The sequence below is a fragment of the Jaculus jaculus genome, chromosome 16, assembly GCF_020740685.1.
Source record: "Jaculus jaculus isolate mJacJac1 chromosome 16, mJacJac1.mat.Y.cur, whole genome shotgun sequence".
NCBI classification, from domain to species: Eukaryota; Metazoa; Chordata; class Mammalia; order Rodentia; family Dipodidae; genus Jaculus; species Jaculus jaculus.
The window spans coordinates 47,565,368-47,577,925 of NC_059117.1; the positions used below are offsets into that span (position 1 = coordinate 47,565,368).

General features: G+C 47.3%; 1 protein-coding gene across 10 annotated transcripts in view; it reads left to right on the forward strand.

Annotated features, from left to right (window-relative positions):
* The window catches only part of Cacna1d (calcium voltage-gated channel subunit alpha1 D), a 341,201-nt gene that overhangs the window by 322,831 nt on the left and 5,812 nt on the right, over positions 1–12,558 (forward strand). For 8 of the 10 annotated variants that reach the window (XM_004652738.2, XM_045135618.1, XM_004652736.2 and 5 more), the window contains 5 exons: positions 4,801–4,911; positions 5,551–5,918; positions 6,578–6,604; positions 7,550–7,699; positions 10,270–10,433. In XM_004652738.2, the coding sequence (XP_004652795.1) occupies positions 4,801–4,911; positions 5,551–5,918; positions 6,578–6,604; positions 7,550–7,699; positions 10,270–10,433 (820 nt within the window). The remainder of the gene's footprint in view (positions 1–4,800; positions 4,912–5,550; positions 5,919–6,577; positions 6,605–7,549; positions 7,700–10,269; positions 10,434–12,558) is intronic. The other 2 variants (XM_004652740.2, XM_045135614.1) reach the window with 1 other exon arrangement.

Here is a 12,558-nt window from a genome sequence, read left to right on the forward strand (position 1 = left end):
GTCCAAGCTGAAGATTAGATGGCTGGGCCAAGTCTCACCACCAATGCTGATCTGGAGAAGTAATGATCAGTGTTAGTGGGTGCTGGGAAATGTTTTTTAGTTTTATTTTATTTATTTATTTATTTATTTATTTTAGTTTTTTGAGGTAGTATCTCACTCTAGCCCATGCTGACCTGGAATTCACTATGTAGTCTCAGGGTGGCCTCGAATTCTTGGCGATCCTCCTACCTCTCCCTCCCAAGTGCTGAGATTAAAGGTGTGCACCACCACGCCCAGCTGGGAAATGTTTTTTAAAATCCTAAGTGGCATAGGTGAGACTAAAGCAATGGAGTGACCAGAGATCATGTGTCATTTCAGTGCTGTCTGAATGATGTAGGAGCTCAGCTTAGTCAAAAGAACAACCACTCTGACTGAGTGTGAGGTGGAGGCTCAGCCACCGTGCTCTCCCTGAAGATGTGATAGCTTGGTTGTGGTGTCATTGTTCCCCTAGTGTCATGGGAAGAAGCCTAGAGATCAAGAGTCCTTACCAAGCCTTTGACTAGTTTCAGTATATACTTTAGCTTGACTTGCCCTTTCTCAGTATGTAGGCTTACACTGACAAGAGTATGATGCCATCCATAGCAGTGACTATCTGCAGCTTCTGCCATGCCCAAATTTTATGTAACGCTCTCTTAACTTTTAGGAAACTAGCAAGAGTTCCTCTGATTCTGGTATTAAAACTATAACCAAGAATCAAGGTGGAGGGACTGGAGATGTACTCACAGTGGTAGAGTGCTTGCCTAATCCAGTCCTACACACACACATACACACACACACCAAATACCAATGTAGATCTGCAACAGGTAGGCAGGGAAAGTCATAGGTTACTTAGGTAAATTTTGTAAATGTTTTCTTTAACTTTCAGAGTAATGGCAGTAAGTGTGCTTTATACAGTCAAATGCTAACCCTTGGATAGCTCATGGGGCTGACGTTGCTGCTGACTCTTCGAGGGTAGGAGGAATCTCTGTGGATGAATAATGAGGTGTCATGTCCATGAGTCTAATCCTTTGTATCTGGCATGAGGACTGTTCACAATGGACTTAAAGGCCACACTGGCATTTTCCCTGGAGGAAAGCAATGACAAAATAAGGGGTGTGTCCATGTGTGTGGAGGAGGCGGAGGAAAACTTGTAGATGAGCAAGTTTATTCCATCAAAATTTAATATCTAGTCCTGTCTTCTAATAGGGGTTGTCTACAGTTGTTCTCTTGAAATGAGTGTGGGCCAAATCCTGCAAGGAGGTATCCAGAATTTGTCACTAGCTTGGTGACTGTGTAGGGCCAGCCTTGGCCAAGAGAAACATGCCTGGGTGGGGGAGCAGGCTGTGCCAGGGTGGCACTCTTTGACTGGAGTCTGCAGACCTAGCACCTGCATTCTGAAGATGAATGGGCTCTCCCAGTCCCGTCTGGAGACTCACCTCTCTCTTCTCCACTGCTACAGCGTAGGTCTGGGGCGGCTTTCTGGGTGTTGGTGTGTGTGCTGTGTGCTGTGTGCTGAGAGATGGCAGGTGCCTGCTGTGTGGCCTGGAGCTAGTTTAGGGGAGCAAGCAGCAAAGGCATTTGAAATGTATCAAGGCAGACATTTCACCCTGAAAGTGACAAGAGAAAAGGTAAATGAATGCTCATCTTTAGTGTCAAAATGTTATAGTTTTATGCTGTTGCTTTGGAAATACCTAGAGAGATTTTATTTTTGATGACTTACTTGAGTAGAATGAATATCTTTAAAAATTCTTATAAAATGGTGTCTAAAATTTAAATCAGCAGTCTACAGGCAAAGCGCCAACATTTCTTTTTTTTAAAAAAAAAAAATATTTATGATAACATCTAGAGTTTTAAAGTAAACCAGAAACTAGGTTTGATTCTGTTTAATACTTTGTAGGATTGGACATATTAAAGCAAGTCTATGATGTTTATATTTTATAGCAATTCTGTGTTTATTCAAAATCATTATTCTATTGTGATGTTAAAGAATAACTTTCTATGGCTTTGTGTTGATTTAAGTGCTAATGACCACATTTCAGATTAAAATATTTTTGCTGATAGAGGTAGATACAGACATGAAATATGAAAGACTAGATAATTTTAATGATTGTAAAGTATTTATTTCAAGAAACAAAGATGTTCTTTTTAGAGTTGTGAAAGACTGAGTCATTTTTCCAAGAGTTTAAGATAGCTGTCTACACTCTTGGAACTAGAACTTGTGCCTACGGAACTCTGGAGCAGTCTAAGCTACCTTTTCAGTGTGATATGTGTGCTAGAAAAACTTCTTCATATTTTGTGTCATGTAATAAATTCAGGGTGCTGTGCTTATGCTTCATTTCAATTGTAGTTGGGAACATGTGTGTTTGTCCCCTGCCCCCAGGTTACATGTGAAGGAGCAGAGTCAGTCCTTGACTCTTACCAAGTGTGCTATGTCCCTGTGGAACAAGAAAACTAGAATCATGATTTCTAAACCTTTGCTTTCATGTCTAGGAAGAGTGACGCCTTCTCTCCTTTGATGTCTCTTTAATAAATATATTGTCATTATTTGTCTTGGGAAGTGGCACCTTGAGCCACATCTCAAACTTCTCCATAATTTATGTTGCAACAAATTCTCTGTCCTGTCTGTTTGCTGACTTCCTTGTCAATTGAATCCTAATCTTGTGCATCACTGAAGATGTACTGGAGACCATTTTTGTTTTTATTATGTGGTTATGTTATATATGTATTTCAGTGAAATGTCAATCCATCAACAGAAGATGATGTTAAAAATTATCCAAATAAATAGTTTTCTATTTCTTTTAATCAGACCTAGTCCAATCAGTTAAATGACAGTAAGAGACATTATTGTTTAAACTCAGATGTGTTCTTGGTGCCTATGCCTTGTACCATGATTAATGTGTACAGTTAACATGGAGATTATCAACCTTAGTGAACTCTAACCCATGTTTGTTTTGTGGAGCCAGCAGCATCCCTGTCTCTTCTTGTTTGAACCTTAGATATATAATAGATTTATTTTGTTAATTGTCTCTTGATAATCACACCCTAGAAAATGGAATGAATCAATAGCAGGTTGCTACTCAGTCCTGCTGGGTTTGGCCTTTCTTCACCTGCCTGCAGCAGGGCTGTGTGAGAGTTTCTACAGGCATAGCCCTAGACTTGTCTTTGTGATGTGGCCATGAGATAGAGGTAGGCCTGCCACAGATTGGGATGATTTCCTGTGAATCCCCAGGCTCAAATGCACTGGACTTAGGAACCTGAGAAGGGAGGTGTGAGCATGAGTGTGTGTTTGTGTGCATGTGTGTGTGTGTGTGTGTGTACTTGTGCTTGTGATCAGAGGGCCAAAAGAGCTGGAACTACTTCTGTGACCACACCAGAACTACCCTGGGCTTGGCCACAGGACATGCCTCTCTTTTCCCTATAAGATCCAGGCACTTCTAGACAGGAACCTTATAATCCTAGACCTTTATAAAGATTTTCTTAGTAAATTTCTGTACAGGTTTACATTCAGAATTAAGGTGCTACCATTGGTGTCTGTAGAAGACCATTTTGAGTATTCCCACAGGGGGTTCCAGCCCTACCAGGTCTGGCATGACTTTGACCACCCTTCTTCCCTTCCCTTCCCTTCCCTTCCCTTCCCTTCCCTTCCCTTCCCTTCCCTTCCCTTCCCTTCCCTTCCCTTCCCTTCCCTTCCCTTCCCTTCCCTTCCCTTCCCTTCCCTTCCCTTCCCTTCCCTTCCCTTCCCTTCCCTCCCCTTCCCTCCCCTTCCCTCCCCTTCCCTCCCCTTCCCTCCCCTTCCCTCCCCTTCCCTCCCCTTTCCTCCCCTCCCATTCCTCTTCCTTTCCCCACTGCTACCCCAGCACAGGAAATCTTAGGTACAGGCCTTCCCACAGTTACACTCCAAGAGGTGTTGAGGAAGGATAGGAGAGCAGCCTACTTCCAAGGCCTCAGAACTCCAGCCATCTCTGCAGACCGAGGTGTGGATGTTCTACTAGGTGTGGATGTTCTATCTCATGCTGGCACTGTCTGGACTCTGGAAGTAGACCTGGGGGAAATGTGGAACTTCTAGGAGGGCTTGGAGCTGTCGCCCATGGGTCTTGCACTGCCTATATCTATGCTGGCGAGATCTCAGTTTTTGTGGGCTTTATAATCCTGACCCCTCTGTTGGCTGGCTACAAATCAGGGGTACCCAGATGGCAATGGCTGGAGCCTATGTGCTTGTCATTCTGTTTCCTCATGGTCTGAGTGCACTGGTGACTGCATTGTGTGACGTCACTCACTTGTTCCATGCTTGACATTAGAACCAATGGCCCTGATGGCTGCTGGGTTTGCTTGTTTCTCTTGCATCTAGGCCAGATCATCCCAAATCCAGCAGAAGAGTCCTTGGTGCTTCCCTTTAGAACAGCCAGACTATGCACCCCATCCTGCTTGGGCCTAGGGAAATGGTACTCTTCTGGATATTGCCATTTAGACAGAAGCATATGGGTTTTTTTGTTTGTTTGTTTGTTTGTTTTTGGCTGTGGCTGCTCCTAATACTGGCAGCCAGGTAATATGCCTGCACGTGGGCTATTTGCAAAGGAAATTACTAGGCCACAGGCCTAAGCAGCCCAGCCTAGTTGCCATCATGACTTCCTGACTATACCTCACATTCCTTAGGCTGCCTTCCACTACAGGCAGTCAGTTCCTTGGATTGGGCTTTGAAGAAGGCATGGCCTCCTATTGCTGAAGCAGGCCAGCCCAGAGCCTTGTGATGTCTAACCTGGTCTGCAATTTTCATTGATCTAGGCGGGACTAAGAACACTGCATGACATTGGGCCAGAAATCCGGCGTGCTATATCCTGTGATTTGCAAGATGATGAGCCTGAGGAATCAAAACAAGAAGAAGATATGTTCAAAGTAATTATTCCATGCCTAGCTCCTTTGTGGCCACCTGTAGTTAGTGGGGCAGGATTCTGGTTGAAGTGTTTCATCCACAAAACAGTATGGAAAATGCAAACCAGTGGCAGGGCATGTGTGCCCTCTCTATCCCCTACCTCTCTATTTACCAGCACCTCTTCTGGGTCAGGCCTCCCCTTCTTTGAGCTTCCCCCTACACTTGGCTGTCAGCTTCTGAGGAGCTTGGCCACAACCAACTGCCATCTTGGGTCTCTCTAGCAGCTACCCACACTTCCCTCCTTGGTTTCCTTGTTGGCCATCGGCCCTTCTAACCCAGAGAGCATGTTAAGAGCCCCACCTGGGGCTCCTCACCAGCTCAGTTGGGCATAAATCACCTCAACTTGGAGCGACTGGAAGAACGTGCCCGAGTGGAAGCTGAGAGCTTGCTCCCAGCTCAGGACCTGGGAACCCTTCCTCAATTCAGGTGGGCCAACTGACACAGAAAACCCTTGACCATAACACTCAGATTGGTTTACAGGGAAGCTCTGGAGATTACCTAGAATGTGTGTTTCATGTAGAAAAAAAGAAAATGACCTAACATGGTTAGCATGCATCAAATACCTGTTCAATTACCTGGTGTTGTCTCCCATTATTTTGCAGAGAAATGGTGCCCTGCTTGGAAACCATGTCAATCATGTTACTAGTGATAGGAGAGATTCCCTTCAGCTGACCAATACCACCCACCGTCCCCTGCATGTCCAAAGGCCTTCAATTCCACCTGCAAGTGATACTGAGAAACCGCTGTTTCCTCCAGCAGGAAATTCGGTGTGTCATAACCATCATAACCATAATTCCATAGGAAAGCAAGTTCCCACCTCAACAAATGCCAATCTCAATAATGCCAATATGTCCAAAGCTGCCCATGGGAAGCAGCCCAGCATTGGGAACCTTGAGCATGTGTCTGAAAATGGGCATCATTCCTCCCACAAGCATGACCGGGAGCCTCAAAGAAGGTCCAGTATTAAAAGGTAACCTTGAACATGGTAATTCAACGTCTGCCCCTGTAGCATCCATTCCTTGGAGCAAGACGAGTCTCCCTCTCTGTGCTCCCTAAAGACATTTGCATTTAAACCTGAGAGTCATTGAATTCACAGCCTCTACACATGTAGCTATCCAATACTATATGCCATGTCTCTTAACACAGCAGCAGCCACAAGATCCACCCTCCCCAGTTGTATGGACATACTTAGTACCAAGTGTTTATGAGTTTTTTTGTAAAGGACCAGAGGACAAATATTGTAGGCTTTGAGGGCCATGTGGTCTCTCATACAGCTGCCCAGCTTTACCGTGGCAGGGGGAAAGTGGCCAGAGACCACGCGTAAGTGAACTGGTGTGGCTGTGACCCCCTTAAGCTGTGTACAGGCATTAAAATTTGAGCTCTGTATATTCACAGAGAATGGAAGAGCTATCTTCACTTGACTTTTTTTTAAATAGTCCTTTATAAAGGTAAAAACTATCCTTAGGTCACAGGCCATACAAAAAGAGGCAGCAGGCCAGTCATGGCCAGCAAACTGCAGTCTGTCCACCTCAACTCCAGAATGCAGGCTGATATCTTCAATGTTAATGCTACTGGAAATGTTTAACTCTTCTCTTCTCCCTCCCTCCCTGGTATGCTTTTCCTGGATAGAACCCGCTATTATGAGACTTACATTAGGTAGGTGCTCATACTCTTTATCTTAGTGTTAAATACTGTTCTGGCTCACTACCAAATGGCCTTGGTCAGTGCTGAAGAATGAGAGCAGTCTTTTAGCCAAGTCACCCAGTGAGTTTCCTAATTCAGGGTGTGCACCCAGGAGTGAGACGGTTCTGCTTCTTTCTAGCAAAGAAGCTTTCAGGTCCATTCTGCATAGATGCTGCCACCATCCAACAACTGGTGGTGATATGCCAGGCATTCCCCATGGGCCTGGCCATTGTAGCTGGGCAAGTCTGACTGAGTTGAAAGGTCATAATTCTCTGTGGGCTTAGGAAAGCACAGCCCAAACTTCTAATAGACCAGGCACCAGATATCTCTGGTCACCTTCCCTTAGCCTTCCATGTAGGCGCAGTATAGCCAATTCCTTGTGTGTTGACGTGGGCTGAATTGTGAGCAGAATGATCATTGTGTTGGGCGCTGGAGGAGAGGACTCTGTCTGTTGTTTGCAATGAGATCAGGAAGCCCTGGGCGGGGAGACATGAGTGAGTGAGGCACACTGAGGAAGCAGTGTCCTTGTCAGTGTCAGTCCCCTGGGCCTCCTCAGCAAGGCTTGAGGCCTGAAGGAGCAAGATGTAGCGGGGAGCCTTTGGAAAGCCACCAACAGCATGGAGGTCTCTGTCCAGGTTCTGAAATCACATTGTCTGGAGAAGAGGTGGAGTCAGAGTAGGTCTGTCTTGCTCTGTTGTTTCAGTTGCATCTGCATCTTTGGTTCAGGGCCTATGGGCACAGTAGTTTGCCCCAGCACTGTGGAAGGTACTGAGAGACCACACACATACATACATACGGTGGGGGGAGGGGGAGGGAGGCAGCAGTGCGTGGGAAAGCAGGATGCAGGCCAGTGCATACTACAGAGGCATGGCTGCAGGTACCCCTCCTCAGGCTCTAAGATCTCCTTCCCAACTGCAGGTCTGAATCTGGAGATGAGCAGCTCCCAACTATTTGCCGGGAAGACCCCGAGATCCATGGCTACTTCAGGGCCCCCCGCTGCTTGGGGGATCAGGAATATTTCAGTAGTGAGGAGTGCTGTGAGGATGACAGCTCTCCCACCTGGAGCAGGTAAGGAGCTTGATTCCAGCTGAGATCAGGAGACCAGCCCTCCTCCACCACTCCTGCTCTGGCTGTGGGTCCAGAGCCAGGGCTGCCTGCAGCTGCACGCAGAGCAAGCAAAGCAAGGGTGCATGTTCAAAGCCACTTGGAGGAAATGGATGTTGTCTTCACACCTGCCACCTTATTTCATCAGGGGCCTCTGAGTTCCTTAGCAAGAGCTCTGGAACCTTCTGTGGCTATCAGACCCTCTTTCCATCAGACCCCTATAATCTAAAAGAGGATTTTTTTATAAAAAAAAATATTTATTTGCAAGCAGGGTGGTGGGGATGTGTATGGGTGTGCCAGGGCCTCTTGCCTCTGCAAACAAATTCCAGATGCATGTCCCATTTTGGGCATCTGGCTTTATTTGGGTACTGGGGAATCAAACCCAATCCATGAGGCTTTGCAAGCAAGCATCTTTAAGTGCTGAGTCATCTCAGCAGTCTAAGAAATGAGTCTTTATGTAACTGACTTGGGAGCTCCAACCTGGGCTGTATTTCAAATCCATTTTGTTTTGTTTTGTTTTGTTTTTGAGGTAGGGTTTCACTCTAGGCAGACCTAGAACTCGCTATAGCCCTAGGCTGGCCTTGAACTCACAGAGATCCTCTTACTTCACCATCCAAAGTACTGGGATTAAAGGTGTGTGCTACCATGCCTGGCTTGGCTGACATTTCAGGGACTAGCCCCTGTTTCCTGCCTCCATCAGGGGTCTCTCCTAGTGATGGGGGCAAGAGGTCAGAGAAGCATCCCTCAATACCGGTGCTTCTCCCAGATTCTGGCCTGCATAAAAAGATACTGCTGGCCAAAATAGACATTTGGGGGCTGCAGAGATGGCTCATTGGTTAAAGTCACTTGCCTGCAGAGCCTGAGGGCCCAGGTTCATTTCCCCAGGACCCACAAAGTGGCATATGTGTCTGGAGTTCTTTTGCAGTGGCAAGAGGCTCTGGCGTACCCATACTCACTCTCTCTCTTAAATAAATAAATACTTTAAAAAATAAAATTGGCCTTTAATCCCAGCACTCGGGAGGCAGAGGTAGGTGGATCACTGAGAGTTCAAGGCCACCCTGAGATTACAGAGTGAATTCCAGGTCAGCCTGGGCCAGAGTGAGACCCTACCTCGAAAAACCAAAATATATATATATATATATATATTTGGCATTTTGCATGAGAACCCAACAGGCCGTGTGTGGGAGGGTGAAGGTCACCTTCTACCATGTCCTCTGAACTATAGCTCAGCCATCTCACCAGCCCCAGGGACCACTGAAGTGGAAGTGATGCTGTGTTGAGATCATGCCTGGCACCAGAGCCATAGCCTAGCCCTCACCTGTGTGCCAGCGAGTCCTTCCTTCCACCTCTATCAAATGTGTGACTCCCACATTGACTGCAGAGCCAAATGGACCCCGTGGGTACAGGGTTTACTCATCCAAACTCTTTTTTTGTTTGTTTGTTTGTTTGTTTGCTCATTATTTATTTATTTATGTGAGAGCAACAGACACAGAGAGAAAGGCAAATATACAGAGAGAGAGAGAGAATGAGCGCGCCAGGGCCTCCAGCCCCTGCAAATGATCTCCAGACACATGCGCCCCCTTGTGCATCTGGCTAACATGGGTCCTGGGGAATCGAGCCTCGAACTGGGGTCCTTAGGCTTCACAGGCAAGAGCTTAACCACTAAGCCATCTCTCCAGCCCTCTACTTAGATGCCCTTAGCCATCTTGGCTGGCCTTAATCCACTCTTCAAGGGCAACACCAAGCCTTTTCATTTTTCTCTTTGGAACTCAAATATGCCCTTCAAACAAGATACCACCCATAGAAGGCTCATGTGTCCTAACCTGCTCTTCAACCTGCACAGATCCTACAAGCTGGTGCCATTGCCCAAGCTCTTTGGTATAGTGATATCTTCAGGCATCTTAGTGGCCTGGAGGGGACAGGTCTGTAGGACAGGAGTCTCCAAGAAAGGAGGGGATTGACAGGATTGAGAGTCACACTGACAGGGCTCCTGTGATCCCCATATGTCCTAGGCCTGTGCCTGACTCAGAGATGGAATCAGCCAGCCCATGGCTTATCCCAGGCCTTTAGCCCTGAGATTCTTTTTTAAAAACAGATTTTTTAATTCATTTATTTGAGAGAGAGAGAGAGAGGGAGAATGAGTATGCCAGGGCCTCCAACAAACAAACTGCAGACGTATGTGCCACTTGGTCCATCTGGCTTATGTCTGACTTACATGGGTCCTGGAGATTCGAACCTGAGTCCTTTGGATTTGCCAGCAAGTGCTTTAACTGCCAAGCTATCCCTCCAGCCCATCCCGGAGACTCTTGATGTGGCCTTTCTCCTTCTCTCTCTCTCTCTCTTTCTCTCTCTCTCTCTCTCTCTGAAACTGTCCATGAGGCTGGGGACTGCCTTGTTCTGCATTGGTCTACTGATTGCAAGGGGATAAGGAGGAGACTGTTCATAGGGACAAACTGTTGTCTGTCAGAGCTAGTGACAGGCTTGTGACCTGGAACCTCATGTGTGCCTTCTCTTTTGCCTTTGCTGGCTTCCAGGCAAAATTACAGCTACTACAACAGGTACCCAGGCAGTTCCATGGACTTTGAGAGGCCTCGAGGCTACCATCACCCTCAAGGCTTCTTGGAGGATGATGACTCACCCATCAGCTATGATTCACGGAGATCTCCAAGGAGACGCCTTCTACCTCCCACCCCAACATGTGAGGCTGGATTTCTTGTTTGGGGGCGAATCCTTCCAGAGAGCACCTTGCCCTCTACTGGGGACACATGATGGCTTTATCCTGCTGCACCATGAACTTCTAGTCCTCAAGAATAGTCCCCTGGGGAGATAGTATATGTCCCTATCACCTTTATTGGCTCTTTGAGAGAGGGAGGTAGGGTCTAAAATCGTATGCACACATCTGAGAAGAGGCTTGGAGGCAGGCCAGACACACACGGACACATATGCTCAGTCTCTCCCGCTTCACACTTGGGAGAACGTGCTTCTAATAGGAAGGCAAGTTCAAGTTCAGAGGTAGCTTTGGCAAGGCCTGCCTCCCAACCCTTGTCTCTGAGCAGCACTTGGAAAGATTTGGTATCCCTCCTCCCCTCTCCTTTCCTCCCTTACTAGTCATTGCTTTAGGTCTGCCAGTGGCCTCTGCTCAGGGCCAGGACTGGGCCATGGTGGTCACCTCCGTGAGAGGTATGTGCCCATTCTGGGCCAGGGAACTCATCATATACCTAAGGGTGTTCACCTTACTCCTGTAGCCATGGTGTGGTGAGTACTGTCAGATCCAGGTCACTCAGGCCAGGGAAAGAGAAGCATTATGGGCCCTCCCAGCTATGGAGGGGCTATTTCATTTTTCACATTGGTGTTTTGATGATGATGGAAAATGAAATTCTACTGTTTCTGGGGAGTAATGCTTCTAAGTTCTAAGTAAGAATAGGATCAGTAACCACAAGTTGCAGACTGCCCAGACAATAAAGAGCATGGCTGGATGGTGCCTGGAGCCCTGTGCCCCGCTCCAGCTGTCATAGCCTGCTGGGAGTGTAATCAGACCACGTTCATGGTTAATGTTTATTCATGCCCTACTTCATGCAGCTGCAGGGAGTCTTCTGTTTGCTGTAAATACTAGATGGAGCAGGTGCAGGTGAGGCAGTGGCTGCTTGTTGCCCTCATGGTTTCCTTGTGGCTTCCTCTGGATTCTTCTGTCTTTGTTTATTCCTGGCCCAGGCAGCCCCGTGGACATCTGAGCACCCTGCCCCCAGGCCCTGTTCCACGCAGCCTGGTCAGGCAAGGGAATTGGTTTTGCTGTCCTGCACAGACCTGAAACAGGGGAAACAGAGCTACTGGCCTGTGTTCCCATTCACAGTGAAGTGACTGTGACCTCCAAAAACTTGTGCAAAACTTACCAGAAGAGATGAGAAGACCTATTTTAGACAGGTCCTGAATGCAGGGGAAAGGCTGTGCCTGGCCTCCCCATTCTGGACTTGTGGGTTGTCTGGGTCTCCGCTCAGCATGTGGAGTTCACTGAGCCAGAAAACCCCTGCAAATACCAAGAGCGGGGAACAGAGGGAGCAATTGGAATGAGTTGCTGCCTTGCAAACCATATGGGGCTCCCTAAAGCCCACACCAGGAGGCTGGAGGGGCTTCCAGGAGAAAGCCTCTGGCTTTGCCAAGGGACCCCAGAACTCAGACTGACCTGGGCCTGATGCCCTATAAAGCTGAAAGCTGTGGATTGTGAGTAAGCCTAAGGCTCTTAGCAGAAATAGGTTCTGAGAGCTGTTTCTCTGCTTCTCCTGGGCTAGGGTAGGTGGGCTTTTCCAAGCAAAGAGTTTGCTGATTGATTGGATGAGCTGACTGGGGCAAGCAGAAACCAACCTTTTAAAACAGAGGTATAAGCCAGGCGTGGTGGGCACACCTTTAATCCCAGCACATGGGAGGCAGAAGTGGGAGGATCTCTGTGAGTTTGAGGCCAGCCCAGAACTACAGAATAGGTTCCAGGTCAGCCAGGGCTAGAGTGAAACCCTTCTTCTAAAAACAACAAAAACAGAGGTATAAACATGGAGCCCAAGAAAACACTCTGGGTCTCTGGAGAGCAAGAATGGGACAACCAGGAAATGTGTGAGATGCTAGAATCACTTCTGTCCCCACAATCCTTTCAGACATGGATTCTGGCTTAGCACAGGTGTCCTCTGGGCTGCCTGGGAGCTGACAAACACTCCAAAGTAACACATGGTATGTTACAGAGGAGTCCTTCAGCTGTGGTTCTTCCCATAGTCTCCCTCACCACCCAAGTTGAGAGACTACATAATTCTTTCTTTTGGACATAACATGCTATTTGC